General features: G+C 32.1%; 2 protein-coding genes across 3 annotated transcripts; one reads left to right on the top strand and one right to left on the bottom strand.

Annotated features, from left to right (window-relative positions):
• Positions 1 to 7,692: 7,692 nt before the first annotated feature.
• On the top strand, positions 7,693 to 8,454 carry LOC126917489 (uncharacterized). The gene has a single exon (XM_050724395.1). It carries the CDS (start codon positions 7,693 to 7,695, stop codon positions 8,452 to 8,454), a length of 762 nt encoding a protein of 253 aa, XP_050580352.1.
• Positions 8,455 to 13,300: 4,846 nt separating this feature from the next.
• Positions 13,301 to 17,195, bottom strand: LOC126917731 (TBC1 domain family member 13). 2 transcript variants are annotated; one of them, XR_007711048.1, is made up of 11 exons: positions 16,749 to 17,195; positions 16,607 to 16,680; positions 16,356 to 16,481; positions 15,943 to 16,096; positions 15,719 to 15,875; positions 15,364 to 15,562; positions 15,101 to 15,302; positions 14,906 to 15,028; positions 14,777 to 14,834; positions 14,472 to 14,628; positions 13,301 to 14,380 (listed from the first exon to the last, which is right to left on the bottom strand). XR_007711048.1 is itself a non-coding variant. In XM_050724953.1 (10 exons), the coding sequence occupies exons 1-10, from the start codon at positions 16,766 to 16,768 to the stop codon at positions 14,551 to 14,553; spliced, it is 1,191 nt and encodes a 396-aa protein (XP_050580910.1). In that variant the 5' UTR covers positions 16,769 to 17,195; the 3' UTR covers positions 13,301 to 14,550. The 2 variants fall into 2 exon arrangements, 1 of the variants encoding a protein (XP_050580910.1); XM_050724953.1 differs by having other exon boundaries at positions 13,301 to 14,628.
• Between the last annotated feature and the right edge of the window lie 14 nt (positions 17,196 to 17,209).

Genomic DNA, 17,209 nt, shown 5'->3' with positions numbered 1-17,209 from the left:
AAGGTATCATTACAAAATCTTGTAAAGAGCGTTTCGGCCTCCTTCGGTCTCCTGCTATTTGCCACATGCTATGGTAAACATTATAATTACACGGTTAGTTTACGACTTTTGAGACGCGAAAATGTTATGACATCGCGATAATGGCAAATTACAGGCAAATAAATGTGTTAAAACATCAGAAACATTTTATATTCTCTCTACTTGCGAGTAGTATACGTAGTTAGAAGTAAAAATGTATATCGATGCTAAAAAAAAAATTTGTAACATAACACGCGCGAATACAAATTTCAATTGTTATAAAAATAATTCCTACAAAATACGAAGTACCAGGATTTCGCTTAATCGTAGAATGAGAAGTAAATGTACATATATCTCCTAAAAGATATTCACTTGTGAAAAACAATTAAAAGGTAGCAAGTAAATGCGAATTATTTATATCTATATAATACGATACATACAGTTTATATGTATCGAGAAATGTATGTATAGTATCGAGAAATTTCATAATATTTATTTGAGTAGCAGCTGAGACTAACAAAACTAAACAAATCGTAAATGCTTAATAGGAAAGTCGGAAGAAAGTTTGAAGTCGCTAAGAAAAGGTAAGAAATATTAAAAATTTCTAGGTTCGTAAACTGTTTTCCCTAACGGTAATGAGCCTTTAAGGACCATTTGTTGACTCTACCGTATTGTATAATTTTCGCCGTTAGAGGTTGAGGAAATGTTTGGTCCAAGAAATAAGTTAGGGCTTAAGGTAATTTAATAGTGATACACAGATGCGAGTCCAAGAAGGACCTTGAAATATTACCGTTCTGATCAAAAATAGGATGCAATTGTACACAACATTGCACGGACAGACTAAACATGCCTTTTGCCTTCTGCTTTGCATTTTTCGTCGTCTGGCTTTGACCTGATGATGCTCTATATTATATTCACCTCTTTAAAAGTTTCGAAACTAACCGTAATAAAATTATTCCGTTTCAATAAATCATAAAATTGTGTCAGCATTGGCATTTCTAGTGCGTAAATGTTTGTCACGTTTCACTATCTTAATTTGAATGTTTGTGTCTATCCGTAGCTTTAAAGATACAATTACAGAAGTCTAGAGAGAACTTTATTTTATTCATTATTTGGAATGTATTGCCGTATACTATGTACATTTAAATATATTTTGCAAATTTTTAGAATCTCCTTTACCATAAGTATTCCATCCCAATGTAATTTAACAACTTTTACTTTCTACGATATCTGCGCTTCACAATTTATTTGTTTTTTTAACATAAAACCTAAAACTTAAATTTAACTTTAACTTAACTTAAAATACAGTTAAAATATAATTTTGACCTTTTACCAAACTGTACATACAATATTTTGTAAATAGACCGACGTTTCGTCCGGAAGGTTGAGAGAGGTAGAAGCCGAGGGAAATGGAAAATTTATTGTCGCCTATAAAAATGGCACTTCGAGAACAATAAACGTTTGATTTATTATTCGGTTTCCGCGATGAACTTCCCACTTAGGAACTTTAAATTCTCCACCTTCCAAAAATAAAAGAAATTTGCAAGTATCCCATTAAATGCCAACAATTTATTTAAAATTTTCTTCTTCGTTTAATTTATTTTACTAAATTTTTCCATTTGATAGTTGCTATTTTGAAAAAGAATTCCAACAATATTCCTTGATATTTTTTGTCCATATATCTTCTTGCATCTAGTTACTAACTATACGAAATTTTACAGTTATCATATTTTGCAATCATATCGTGTTAACGATCAAATCATATTAGCAATCATGTACAGGATGTACGAAAGAAATCTCGCGCGAAGAAGAGCTGAAACGCATACACGTAAGACGAGATAAGAGATAAACGATTTAAAAAGTGACGGCACCTATCTTTGTGCGGTATTACGCGTACTTAAAAGAGTTTTCAAACCGCTGACATTTGCGTCAATCGTTTCTTTACGCAGATTACGCGTAATCATTGAGAACACAATTGGACAGCGATATTTGCATAACAACGTATATAAGTCGCGGTGACTCGACAGTTTTATTGAGAACAAAACATTAATCTTGGAAGTTAAGAGAAGCAGTGCTTACTGCCCATTATGTAGATTTATAAGACTGAAAGGCAGGATTTGTTAAAAATGCGCTTCATTGGAAAGCAAGAGTATATGAAAATGCTACAAAAAGTATTTGCGAAAGTGTGTTTAGTATAGAACGATGTACATATACGTATGAAACGAAGACGAAATAATTTCTTTTCTCATTTATTCCTCTTCCATATTTTTGCACGCGTATGTATAAGGATCACAATTGCGTGAGCTCGAAAAAACATTAATTTACGAATACATCTTTCTTTCTTCGCCAAGTTGATTTTAATGATCGGTACCGTAAACATGCTTTTTTCTTTTATAGCGCTATAAACACTTCTTTGGTGAAAGCGTACACAAGCGCTTACAACTGCCCTCCACATGATGCACTTTATTTATTTCAAGTTTCTCACCAGTAAATACTTCGATAGATTTTAACATCGAATCAAATTATAAAGTACATTATACACAATTTAACAATAAATTTAACTCTAAAATTGTGAAGATTTACAACGATATATGTGTATAATTGTTTCTTCACGACTATATTACTTCTATTTAAACGTTAATTGCTTCTGACATGCCGCACTGTGTCCGCCTCCACTTACCTTATTGTCATAATAATCAAATAATAAATCAAACGAAACATAAAACTATACATTATAATACTAATTTGCGAGATTATAAATTGGCACATAAATTTCGAATGAACGTCATTATCTAGCTTATAAATGATAAACAAGACAATGGATGGATTATTATCATTTCAATTATTATTATTACCCTGTTTAGGAACATAGACAAATAAACTCGTCAGTTAAAATATATATTACCCAAAATCGACAGAATCCATAGATAGCGTTTTATTTATATAAATTGATGCGAATGAATCAATATAAACGAATCTACTATCTATATCAATCTACCTATATGAATTATATATATATATTTATATAAACATAAGTTATATTCATATACATACATTATTTATATGTTTTGATGAATATAAAAAGACAAAAGATTGAATTAATTACAAACTTAAAAGGAGATCTCCTTGATGACCGAATTAGAAAAGGTGTTAATAAGTTCGATTGCGTTGGTTATCCCAAATTCCATGCAGAACATTTAGTTATACTGCAGCACAGTGGCTGTGAGTCGCAACCACTTGATTATTGCACCTATGGGAAACATGATGGCACATAAGGGCATCGCGACGTCTCGTAACTTTACATAAAATTAGTACCTAAAAGCCCTTTGTCTTCATGGAGCCCATGAAATAACTGTACTCCTGCGAATATTATACCTAGGCAATCGTTACGTTTACTCGAAATAGATTAGTATTATAGAAATCCTAAAAGAATAAAGAAAAAGCCACACTTATACACCTTGTGGAAAGGATTGAAACTATCATTTAGAAAGAGAAGGAGTAAGTGTAATAAATATCATTCTCATTTATGATACTTAACGTGTGTGGTACTTGTACAAAGTATTTCTGTATGTTTGTGTGGTTCTTGTACAAAGTATGTTCCTGTGTAAAATTTGTATCTAACAGCACTTTGTCTTTATGGAGCCCATGAAATGATTGTATTCCTGCGAATATTATACCTAGGTAATCATTGCGTTTATTCGAGATAGATTAATATTATAGAAATCCTAAAAGGATAAAGAAAAAGTCATAAGTATACAGCTTCTGGAATGAATTGAAACTGTCATTTAGAAAGAGAGGGAGTAAATGCCATAAATATCATTCTCATTTATGATACTTAACTTGTGTGATTCTTGTACAAAGTATTTCTGTATGTTTGTGTGGTTCTTGTACAAAGTATGTTCCTGTGTAAAATTTGTATCTAACAGCACTTTGTCTTTATGGAGCCCATGAAATGATTGTATTCCTGCGAATATTATACCTAGGTAATCATTGCGTTTATTCGAGATAGATTAATATTATAGAAATCCTAAAAGGATAAAGAAAAAGTCATAAGTATACAGCTTCTGGAATGAATTGAAACTGTCATTTAGAAAGAGAAGGAGTAAATGCCATAAATATCATTCTCATTTATGATACTTAACTTGTGTGATTCTTGTACAAAGTATTTCTGTATGTTTGTGTGGTTCTTGTACAAAGTATGTTCCTGTGTAAAATTTGTATCTAACAGCACTTTGTCTTTATGGAGCCCATGAAATGATTGTATTCCTGCGAATATTATACCTAGGTAATCATTGCGTTTATTCGAGATAGATTAATATTATAGAAATCCTAAAAGGATAAAGAAAAAGTCATAAGTATACAGCTTCTGGAATGAATTGATGCTGTCATTTAGAGAGAGAAGGAGTAAATGTCATAAATATCATTTTCATTTATGATATTTAACTTGTGTGGTTTTTGTATAAAGTATTGTTCCGATGTAAAATTTGTACCTAAAAGCCCTTTGTCCTCATAGAATCCATTACATGATACTCCCAACAATATTACACCTGCGCAATCGTCACGTTTAATCGAAATAGATAATTATTATAAAAAATGCGATAAATCTAAAAGGATAAAAACAAAAATCGTCCTGATACGAGTTGTAGTACGAATTGAAACCGTCATTTGGAAAGCGAAGAAATAAGTATCATTCTCATTTGTGTTAGTTAACTTGTCATTCCTGTGTAAATTATTAATAATATCGTTATCCACCGATACAATGCGGTATATATACTTCTTTCAAATAGATATCGCTAACTTTTATTATAAACAATACTATATAAGAAAGGTTTAATGCAGATGAAGGTGTGAAATCTAAATAGTTGAATAATAGATAGCACGAAGTTCGAATTTCCATTCCCTAAACGATTATTATATATTTGATATAATCATAAAATGTTACGATCGGTTAATCGGCAAGCAAAGAAATTAACAGAATCTTAACATAATTTATGGACGTGATTATCAAGTCAAGTATGCAAACAATACATTGTACAATATAAATTCCTTTTTTTGTATATAATTTATAGCTCATGTAATCGTTATCTAGTAGACTGATCAATCATATCATTCCAATCATCGATCGAATGAATCAAATAAATCTAAATTATCTTGAAAAATGCATACGATACGCGCCAATATACGTATAAATTATCCAAAGTGGAGTATAGTTATAATTTTTAATGTCAAGTGTATTTTTTTCGCAACAACGTAAATTTACATAAAAACACGCAGTCTGGTAGTGTAATAAACATATTCGTGCGAACGCATCGCTGTAACTTCGAAAATATTAATAAACAAAAAATACCAGACAGCAGGGTACAAAAGATCGTAGTAAAAAATATTGAGAAAAAAAAATGGTAAGTCCCTTCCAAAAAAAGAAGAAATTCGTGAAAGCTACCTGACTACGGTAAAAGATAAGGTACGTTTATTTCCAATGGACGTTTAGTTCATCACTTTTCCTTCGTGTACCAAAAGGTACACGACGGTTTCAAACCGCATTTAAAGGGCTTTAATTTTATTGCATGGTAATTACGTTGCAACTGCCGTACCTTCGAGGGACCTTTGTCACTGCACGTGTAGTAAGTCCAGAAAATTTTACGACCGAATTTGTCTGAGCAAATTATCCTAACTTCACCCTAGATAAAAAAAATTGCATTTCGTACTCGGAAGAAACCCAGGCAGCGTCGCTCGTCCATTGAAAAGGTATTAAGCTGAAACCAAGGCAGCTAAGTACACATTTCGGGAATAAAGAGTGAGCGACTACCGGATAATTTCTTATATGAATTCGTTCAGCATCAAACTGCGTGAATTATCGAAGTTTCTCCATAGCTTTAATTTACTGCAATCACTCATGAATTATACGTATTGTGACATAAAGCGAAAAATTCGATATAAGGTTTACTACACAAGGCATGATACGAAGCTAATTGCGCGTATAATACAATTGGCAAGGGGACGATGCAACATGAAAAGATTATCTGAAAATGTAGAATACAATTTCGTTTTACGTTTCCGTGTTTCTCATGCACGTAGATTTATTCTAGTTCTTGTCCAGTTTGCAGCTTGACAAATTTTTCAAATCGATTTCCTCGAAAATGAAGCGTCGGACAAGTAAATTCTATTTTATATTTTCAACTTGTTCTTCATAGAGAACCACTGCATTTTTGGTAACGTTAGCGAGTACCAGATAGATGGCCAGGAATAGATTTGACAACAATGTCAAATGAATTTCAGGTGTACAAATAGTACGGTCTGGTTGACAGCGGTTGATGAGAACCTAGTAAATTATAGGTACAGGAATTACCTTGCTGCGCGCAAAGTATAATTATGAATAGACAATAAGTGTCGTGCCATCTTGAATATCTATTCCATCGTATAAATTAATTTAAACAATAAATACGTTTCTTGCGAAATACGTTACAGAAATTATTTGAAAACTGTAAAAATACACGTATCTGAGTTGCTTGATGAAAGATAGGATATATTTTTATAAAAGAAATGAGATAAATGAGTTGTTTATTAGATAAATGAGATGGATTATGTATGAAACTAATAACATGTGCATATGCTCTCTTAAGAAAACGTGTACGAAATTATTATTTCGGTTAAGGTATCCTATATACAGTGACGAGCAAAAGTGTAAACACACTCCGCTGATTTTATGTAAAAGGCGATAATACGACTAATTTTTCAAGTGATCGGTAAAGATTAGGTAACAGTAACTACAAGCTGCATCTGATTAACGAAATGTAATAGTTCATTATCATTGACATTAATAATGTACAGAACATTTTACAAAAATGGACATCTCAAAACATGTTTACAGTTTTGCACTTTAATTATCCTACGGGACCCATCAAATTGACGGATAAACGAAAATACGCATTTTTCATTAAAAAATCGATTTATTCAAATTAAGTCTGAAAGGAACAATATTAGGCTTCACGTTTAAATAAATTATTAATAAATAAAACGTCTTTTTTTTAAATTATCACTAAAAAAATAACAATAACATTAACGGGACCCGCCAATTTGACGGATTTCGAACTTCGAAATGAAATATCTCAAAAACCATAGCATTAATTTTAGCCATTTTGCATCGTAAATTAATCATTTCATCTACAGAATTTATGCACAAAATTATTTTTTCCTTGGCTTTCTAATTTTTGAAATCTGTATATAGTATATCTATCTCTACGAGACCCGTTAAATTGACGGCTTAGCTGATTTCGGAAATAAACCTTATATGTTTGCTTCGTTCGTAAAGTCATTCCTGCAATAATAAATATAACAATGAAAGAAAAGTCTTTACTAAGATACCTCCAATTCGGCATCTCTCAATCGTGATTGATATCGATCTCGACAATGTAATCTAAAGCGGATTGCATGGCCCGAGTGTTTATTTTAGTCTTCAACGAAATCGCTTATGTCTATGCCGACGAAATCTCTAAAACAAGAAACGTTTCTCAGTATGATTTCTACAGTGACAGTGTCAGAACATTTCTCAAAGATAGTGTGCAGAAGTTTAAATTATTGTAGACAGTCTCCGTTTATTGTAAGTATTTACAATAGGGTAATTGAATTTGGGCACAGTATTTTTTTATTTTCACCAATCCAGCTTTTCTAGCAATCATGAGTAAATCCAGGAGATATAATAAGACATTGAACAAAATTATCAACATCAACGAAGATTGTTCTGTGGATACCTCCGAAGAAGATCAGTATGAATTAGGCCAAAGCGAAGACGACAGCGAAAGTTCTGTATGCATTGAAAGTGAAGAGATAGAGGAATCTTCGGACAATGCAGAGGAAAGCTTCTTGTATCGTAACAAGAAAAGAATGCGTATTTTTTCTAGTTCTGACTCCGAGGATGAGAAGACGAGCATTCCAAGCACATCTCGAAATGTAATGGATGAAGTTGAAATTGCAGTTGACGGGACACAGTGGATAAAATTGAAAGCAGGCGGATCTAGGGGTAGGACGCCCATTCGTATGATATTCAAGGATATCGCAGGATCTACTGGCTATGCTAAGAGAAATATCATGTTGGATTGTGTAATTAGTGCTTTCGAATTAATAATTGACAAAAACATAATGAAACACATAAAAGATTGCACTGAAACCAAAGCACGCCGAGTTTTGAATCAAGACTGGACAGTCACAGTTGCTGAGTTACATAGTTTTCTAGGAATTCTATATGCTCGGGGTGCATATGAATCGAGATCATTGAAAGCTTCTTATCTATGGTCGAAAAAATGGGGACCCACTTTCTTCGCAAACACAATGCACAGAGATAAATTTACAGAAATTCTGAGATTCATACGTTTTGACAAAAAAAATCAACGATCCGAAAGATTACAAACAGACAAATTTGCACTGATATCTGAAATATAGAACAGGTTTATAAGCAATAGCCAGGCTTGTTATAAGCCATATGAAAATATTTCAATAGATGAGCAATTATTTCCAACGAAAGTCCGGTGCAGATTTACACAATATATGCCGAATAAGCCCCATAAATTTGGCATTAAATTTTGGTTAGCAGTTGACGTCAAAACAAAGTATATTTTGAATGGTTTCCCTTATATGGGGAAAGATGAAACTCGATGCTCAATACCGTTGAGCGAGTTTGTAACACTAAAATTAGCCGAACCATATTTACAACGAGGCAGAAATATAACGACAGACAATTTCTTTACAAGCATCCCGCTAGCTAAAAAATTGCTAGCACAAAAAACAACTTTGGTTGGGACCATTCGATCGAATAAAAGGGAACTGCCAAAATCAGCGAAGGAAAAAAAGGACAAGATGACTTTGTTTCCCTCAGATTTATATAAATCAGAAAACTGCACACTTACTGTGTATAGAAGTAAACCTAAAGTAAAAGTCCTCCTTCTAAGCACCAAACATACAGGTGTACGAATAGAAGATAATTATAAACGTGTTCCAGAAACCATTGCTTTTTACAATAAAACGAAGTTTGGTGTGGACGTCGTTGACCAAATGGCACGCAAATATAGTGTGAAAGCAGGGAGTTTCCGATGGCCCCTTCAAGTCTTTTTCAATATTTTGGATTTGGCAACGATAAACGCGTGGATACTATATAAAGAGTGTACCAGATCGAAAATATCCAGGAAGGAATTCATATTTTGTTTAGCCGAGGAATTAACTGGGGAAAACAAGGAGAACATTTGCCAAAGATCAGACGCTCCATTACTGTCACCTTTAACGTCAGAAGTGCGAAAAACTTGCCAAGTGGGTTATTGCAAAAAAAATAGAAGTAATAATTATTGTATATGTTGCAAAAAGATCGTATACGGAAAATGCACAGAGAACACTCAATATATTTGCAAAAAATGTGCTCAATAGATATGATTACCCTGTACCGTTAACGTTATTGTTATTTTTTTAGCGATAATTTAAAAAAAAAGACTTTTTATTTATTAATAATTTATTTAAATGTGAAGCCTAATATTGTTCCTTTCAGACTTAATTTGAATAAATCGATTTTTTAAAGAAAAATGCGTATTTTCGTTTACCCGTCAATTTGACGGGTCCCGTAGAGATAGATATACTACATACAGATTTCAAAAATTAGAAAGCCTAGGAAAAAATAATTTTGTGTATAAATTCTTTAGATGTAATGATTAATTTACGATGCAAAATGGTTAAAATTGGTGCTATGGTTTTTGAGATATTTCATTTCAAAGTTCGAAATCCGTCAAATTGACGGGTCCCGTAAACCTAGTGTTATACTAGTCGAATTAAGGTTTCAACCTAGTATTTCGTTCACTTTCCTCTATTTTTTTTTAATGCTTTTAATCTACGAGGCATACTGTCAATTAAATTTTTAATTATTTGTGGTTCAATATTGTACCATTCCTGTTGTGTTCTTTCCCATAATTCATGAACACCTGAAGGTAGATTATTATATTTTGCCAGCCTTCTTTTCAAAATGGACCAGAAATTTTCGATCGGATTCATATCTGGACTTTGTGCTGGCCACTTCATCAGAGAAAAATTTTGATTTTCTAGCCAGGTTTTAACTATTTTTACAGTATGCTTTGGATTCCCGTCTTGTTGAAATATTACTTCACCTTCATTACATCCAATAAAATTAGTCACAGAAGATAAATTACTTTGTAGAATGGTCAAATAATGCTCTTTTCGCATTATACCTTCGATTCGAACTAAGGGACCAACACCTCTGTGAGTAAAGCAACCCCAACACATAATTGAGCCACCTCCAAACTTCATAGTTTGTTTTATATCACCTGGTTGATCATTATTCTCGGATGAAGTCCAATAACCAGGACCTTCCGTCGGATTCGAATCTGTAGGTGTCAACAAATTGTTTTCGTAATTTAATATTTTTGCTTGACAGAGCTGGTTTACTTTCTTTTTTCTTCGCTCTTAAACCAATTCTCTTTAAAGAGCGACGAATGGTCCATCCGCTAGTACTTACTTCGATTTCCTGACCAGCAATTTTTGGTGTTTTGTAACTATCCGACCGAATACAGTGTGCAATTTCACGTGCTGCTCTATCCGAAATAAGTCGCGGTCTACCGTTTTGTGAAGAAAATGCTGCACTAACATACTTTTTTCTTATTCTTGCAACTATCGTATGACTGACACCACATTTCTCTGCAATTTAGCCGCAACGACAAACCTTATCACACAAACAAATAATACTTTTCTTTTTATCTTCACTAAGTGGCTTCATCTTGGATTAAGCATATCAAACTGAAAAGTAATCTAACAATGGAGTGGAACAGTTAACTGCGAAGTAGTGGACAATCAGTGCTTCTTGACAGTTTCGTTTCCCTGACATTTACATGCTATCATAAACGTTTCTGACGAAACGTGCAAAACTATAAACATTGTTTCGAAACACAATTATTATAAAATATTCAGTATATTATTAATGTCAATGAAAATTACATTACAAAATTACATTTCGTTAATCAGACGTAGCTTGTAGTTACTGTTACCTAATCTTTACCGATCACTTGACAAATTAGTCGTAGTATCGCCTTTTACATAAAATCAGCGGAGTGTGTTTACACTTTTGCTCGTCATTGTATATATATATAAATATATACATAATATATAGTACGATTTCTATTACATAGGTATGTATAATATAAAGTTAGATTTGATCCGGAGCTTGTAATAAGACTGTCCACGTTAATTTATATCCGCGTTTTATGTTTCGAATTTGATAATAAATCCATGAACTGTGAACTAGAGGTCATTGGGGATTCGATCATTTGACTCCGCCTATGAGGGCACAGATATTGGGGCACCTCTTTATCTTGTTTAACGTTCGTATGAATGCAACGGCACGGGAATTTCCAGGATAGGTTGTCCTAAGTTGAAGGCATGCCTTGGAACAACCGGTTCGACCACTCTCCAACGAAACCAGGACCCGTTCTTTCAAATAGAATCTTATGGACGTGGTGAAAGATCGAAGACGAGGATTTCAAGATGGTAGACAAGTCTCGAATCGTTGGTTCAATTTTGTTGAACCTTCATCTATGAAGTTTGATCTATTTTTAGATATGATGAAATATTTTTACGATTCATGTGGATATTTATAAATTTTAGATATGTATAGGGACCATGATATTAAAATAATATTTTTACTCGTGATAAAGAAATTGGAAATTTCAAAATTGTTGGTTTATATATAAATTGTATTAAATAATATAGAAATTGAAATTTGCATTGTAGATTCGTGAAATTTGATTGTTACATGTCTAGCTTTACTTACATCTTCATCTTTTTCTATTTCATGACATTAAATTTATTAAAATATTTTTAGTCTTAGTTTCTTATTATATTCTTACTTATAATCTTATATAATAGTATTTACAATCTTTTTTCATTAAATCCTTCATTTCCTATACAAAGTATGCATTTATTTTAATAAAGTGAAACCACAGCCATCCTAATAGTTTATCATAGAGTAACAAATATTAGCGGCTATCTGTAACAATAAATTAATATTAATATATGTTTGAATGAATCTTTTCAAATTCGTGGAATCTTTGTACATAACGAACCAATCAGCATCATTCGAACGCCGCCGAATATTGACGACGCCGTACGAAGTTGGCCGAGATCAGGTTCTTAGCGCTGATAAGAAAATGAGCGGCAAAACCCTGCACCGTACGAGCATACAAGTTTTTGATCATTTTCGCATGACAAGAGTTGATTTGGCTGCGAACTGTCCTGTTTTTGCGTCCAGGCTTTCAGGACATAAATTAAAATATCGTACATAAGCACAGCGCAACAGCGACTTAAATTTAAGGCACAATAATAATCTTAAAAAAAAAAAAAAAAAAATGTAATAATGCATGGCTACGTCGTACCGTCGCGTATCGGTACTTTTGCCTGTACCACCCTACAATTAGAATTCAGCGTTTATTCTGGAAAAAAATCATGTAAAAAAAATATGTAAAAAACCTGGAATTAATAAACAAAGATTTAAAAAAAAAAAGAGTTGATTTGGCTCTATCGATCAAACAGCAGGATCAAATCATTGCAGAATTACATAATTACACAAATTATTGTACAGAAAATGATGAATTTATTGTACAATTGTACGGTTACTGCAAATTGACGAAACATTTAATTGTTTAAAATCCCTCCAACATCCACAATCCTCAAATCCTTTTTAACTTCCATTAGTCTAAGTAATAAGTTATAAAAAATGACGAAAATTTTTGATAAAATTGGTGAATATTAAGAGGATAAAACAGCATTAAAAAGTATTCGAAACCTTCTGAAATTCCTGAAAATTCATTTTCCAAGAAAAATTTAAGAGCAGAAAATTTAGCGCACGAATGAAAAAATTTGTAGAGACAAAGAGTATGCAATCTTGAAGGTGGTAACAATGTGTCGATAATTTTTGGAATTTGATGTCAATTTTCAGAATTTTCGACAGTTATTTCACGGATATTTTTTCATACAATTTCGCTTAAAATTTCATGTGTTCTTAACTAATTTTTTCATTAGTTTCAATTTATTTTATTTATTGCTTATCATGAGTTCCTACTTCAACCATTGCTGGCGGTGCAATCTTATTCTATACTCAATCGATAACGTCGAAAGTGATACTTAAATGGTAAAACATTCGCAAGTTAATAAATAAAACAAATCGCAAAACTTCAAAGTGTGAGATAAACAGATAGAAAAGGTGGGTTATAGAATATATATAGAATTGTAAAGAAAACAATTTATGCAAATATAACATTTTTTTATTTTATAAACGCAGAACAAACGACGCAGGTCATTACAAAAATAAGATTACAAAATATAATATTTCACTTAAACACAGTACGTAATTATTGCGCGTACAAACGATAATAATATTAGTGTTTAATGATTACAAAATGTATGTCGAATCAGCCAGTATTACAGACGCATTCGCACATCTTTATTTTCTTTCTGCGCTCTTGTAATTATTCAATAACTACTAGATTACCTTTCGCACCTTTTTCGTTAAGAAATTTTTATGAAATCTCAACTTACTAATAAATGCTTTTCTGAATATCCAAACATTTGTTCCTTTCGTTTTTTTTTTTTTGGACATAACAAAGATTAGATCTTTAATATGGCTGAATTTTTCATTCACAGCACAGTTCTTATGTTTTTCTTAACCCTTAACAAAAGTACTTTTTATTCAAAATGTCTACTTTTTAAAAGTAAACTTGCTCCTTTCTTTTATTGCTATTTATATGTATATATCTTAATCGAATCATTCAATCAAAAAAAAAAAAGAAAAATAATAATAATAACAATAAGATTAATGACGATACTGTAACATAAAATTTTTAAATGTAACATCCTTTTAATATTTAATTTACATAAAATATTTAAACTCACTTATTTATATAAATTTAAACATGCTAAAGTGCAATCAATTTTCTAGGAAGAAAAATAAAGAAAAAATACTTAAGTATAAATCTTATCAATAACAAATAACTAAATATATCTGCAGAAATGCGATAAGAATCATTGAGTTTACAACTCACTTCATTTCTTGTTAAGGGTTAAATGAGTCTCTTTATCTCGATTAATAAAGAAACAGAGAGCCAAATTTAGATTCTACCAATCCCGGCCTCCCAGAGACATACAAATGGAGAAATTTTTATATTTTGGGAGTATAAAACGTTGTTTAAAATCATTTTACGTTTCAACGATTCTTACACGTAATACGGTATTTACGTTATATCTATATATGTATATATCTATGCGAACCATTTAGAACGACTCTTTTAGTTCTGATAAGTTGTTCGCGTAAGGATGCTCAGGCCTATGTGTAAGATCATAATTTGCATTGTAGAAATGAGAAAATGAGAGAAATAAGAAGAAACAAAGGGAACAACAGCGTTAGGAATATATACCTTTGAAGGATGTTTAAGCACTCCATTCCAAACGATTCGTTTATACTTTCAATTCTTTATGAAACAGCACAATTACACGTTACGATGAGTTCAGACTTTTGCCTGCCAATGCAGCTGCCTTAGAAAGTACTATTTGGATGTCAACCGAAGGAAAATTCTAAAACAAAATCAGAATAAATATAAGCATTAAATTCAATAATATTTCAAAGGATATCTTACTGAATATAATTTTTTCGTTTAAGTGCAAAAGATATACGTACATTCAGTTTTAATTTTCTATGTGGTATAAAGGAAATATAACTTACTTGTAAAAGTTTAACATTTGTAGCAAAGTCTCCGGCAAGTAATTGGTCCCTCAAGAGTCTGAAAATTTTCACATGCTTAAATTATATTCATATTTAGAACTAAAATTTATTACAACAAAAGATACTTACAAAATCATGGCACAGCAAATATGTATCAAAAAACTGAATCTATTCTCGTCAGCAAAAAGAGAATCCCAAATTCTCATGACATCGGGTAATGGAAATTCTTGTGAAAGAAGAAGTGTTAGCCATCTAGAGAGAGGATAATTTTTATTTATAAAAATAATAATTTCTAAAAAAAGAAAATTATTTCTATTAGCTTACCTAAAGCTATAGTATTGAGGACATAATTCTTGTTGATGCAAACGCATCCAAACTTCAGGGTCATTAACTTTGACTTGAGTTGTGAGCTTACCCATCATCGAATTTATTCCAAACTCAGCTTCATCCAGTGATTTTATAAAGAAGTCACGGATCTCACTCATCAGATTGGTGAAGCAAAAAAATGTATCTGCTTCTGCATGTTCTATAAGAAATATGTAAATGTGAAATATAAAGAATTTAAAAGTGTGTTTTTCCATGATTACCTCTCCAGTTTTGGTCAGGATCACAAGCAAATGCATGATATATAGGTCCAACAATTTCATTCATACCCTGTACATATCCTTGTCCTGGATTTAATTTGGCATACAGAAAGAGTATCCTTTCTAAAACTTCCCAATGAGCTTCACCACCTTCCGCTAGTGGTGCATAATCTTCTGTAGCTTTTCTAATAGATACTGCTATCTATAGGTAAACAAATGAAGTTTTTTCACAACACTAACTTAAGATATGAAATTGAAGTAGTTAAACGGTGTTACCTGCTGCTTTCCATCCGCAATAAAGCATAAGAATCAACATTAATACCATTTTTTATTTATAGTATCATTAAATATGAAATACCTTAGTGATACCCAGTCCCTTTCTCTCTACATTTGCACTTCTTAAAACTGTATGTTGCACTCTATGATGTAAACGTCTCTGTCCATTAGCATTTACAATCTCTTTACGTGGATAATCGGTGCCTTGTTGGAAGAACGATATATCAGGACATAATCTCCTATAAATATAATTCATTATATTTCTAACACATAAGAAACTGTTACAGCATATGGTCAAAAACATACCTAACATCTTTGTCTATTTGTAGAAGAACTTCATTATCCTTAAAGTAGGTTTGCCACTTACTATCAGGATTTAAATTTAATGGATGATCGTGAAGTGTAACATCTACTCTTTCTCCATCACTATTTGCTTCACCTGGCGTAACAATGAGATCCTCTGCAATGCAATTTCATTACTGATTAATTTCATTATTTATACCTTTATGATCAAAAACCACAGGTGAAAAACATCATGAGTTACATTTTATTTATATATTATATATATATATTTATCTTTTATAGAAGAACAATAAAATTCAATATGATGTTAATTAAATTCACATCAAAACTATCTTTCCATCTGAGTTTGGTATTAACTTATCATATTTTTCCATGTGATCTTCAACTGTAAATCAAATAAGAGAAACAAACTGTACCAATAAATGTTTTATAAAGCGTTCTTTTACGAATAAGCGTTTCTGACCAACTAGCTCTTGTTGAAGGTAGATAATTTAATAAAAGTTTCCAGCATAAAGGTCTCAAACCTCCTTCATCTGGTATTCCTATAAATAATTAACCATCAATTAGTAAGCTTTTCTAATCTATCCATTTATTACAACATCCACTGCGACACACAAAGAAGATTAAAAGATATATTTATATATATACACATATATAAAACACATACCATGGAAGCATAATCGTTTGAGATTAATAAGATCTATTTCTTCAGCGTTTAGTGCATCATCGAATTCATATAATCTAAAGAAAGAACAAGTATACATAACTGAAAATTTTTCAAATCAACTAAGATTTCGTAATATAATTACCTCTTTCTTAAAATACTCATGGTGACTGTGCGCGGCACATGCGGTGCTTAACAAGAAATCCACTATGTTCTTATCGGCATTCAATAGGCATGTGGGCGTAGAGCAATACCCACTTCTTACATTATTGTCAGTGGCCGGCCAGATTGACAGGCAAACTAACCGCCATTTTTCCTGTTACGCACTGATCGACCGCTTACATCAAACAATGATTCAAGGGTCTCGTATTAGGGTGCGGAATAATCTTTCTTATCATAGCAATATGGCACTTTATACTCGTGACTTCGTAACTACAAGCACGTGAACTACAGTTTCTGCACAATCTACTCGCAGTCGTGGTGGCGGGATAGCGACGGGTAACAAGGGGAAGATACAGGTGTGGAAATCGCTCTCCAAACGGCACTACGTGAAAGTTGTAGTAATCGTATAGTGTTACAAAAACCTTATAGGTTTTCCTAAAATGG

This window comes from Bombus affinis, chromosome 6 (assembly GCF_024516045.1).
Source record: "Bombus affinis isolate iyBomAffi1 chromosome 6, iyBomAffi1.2, whole genome shotgun sequence".
NCBI lineage: Eukaryota > Metazoa > Arthropoda > Insecta > Hymenoptera > Apidae > Bombus > Bombus affinis.
This window is presented reverse-complemented; position numbering and strand designations above follow the sequence as displayed.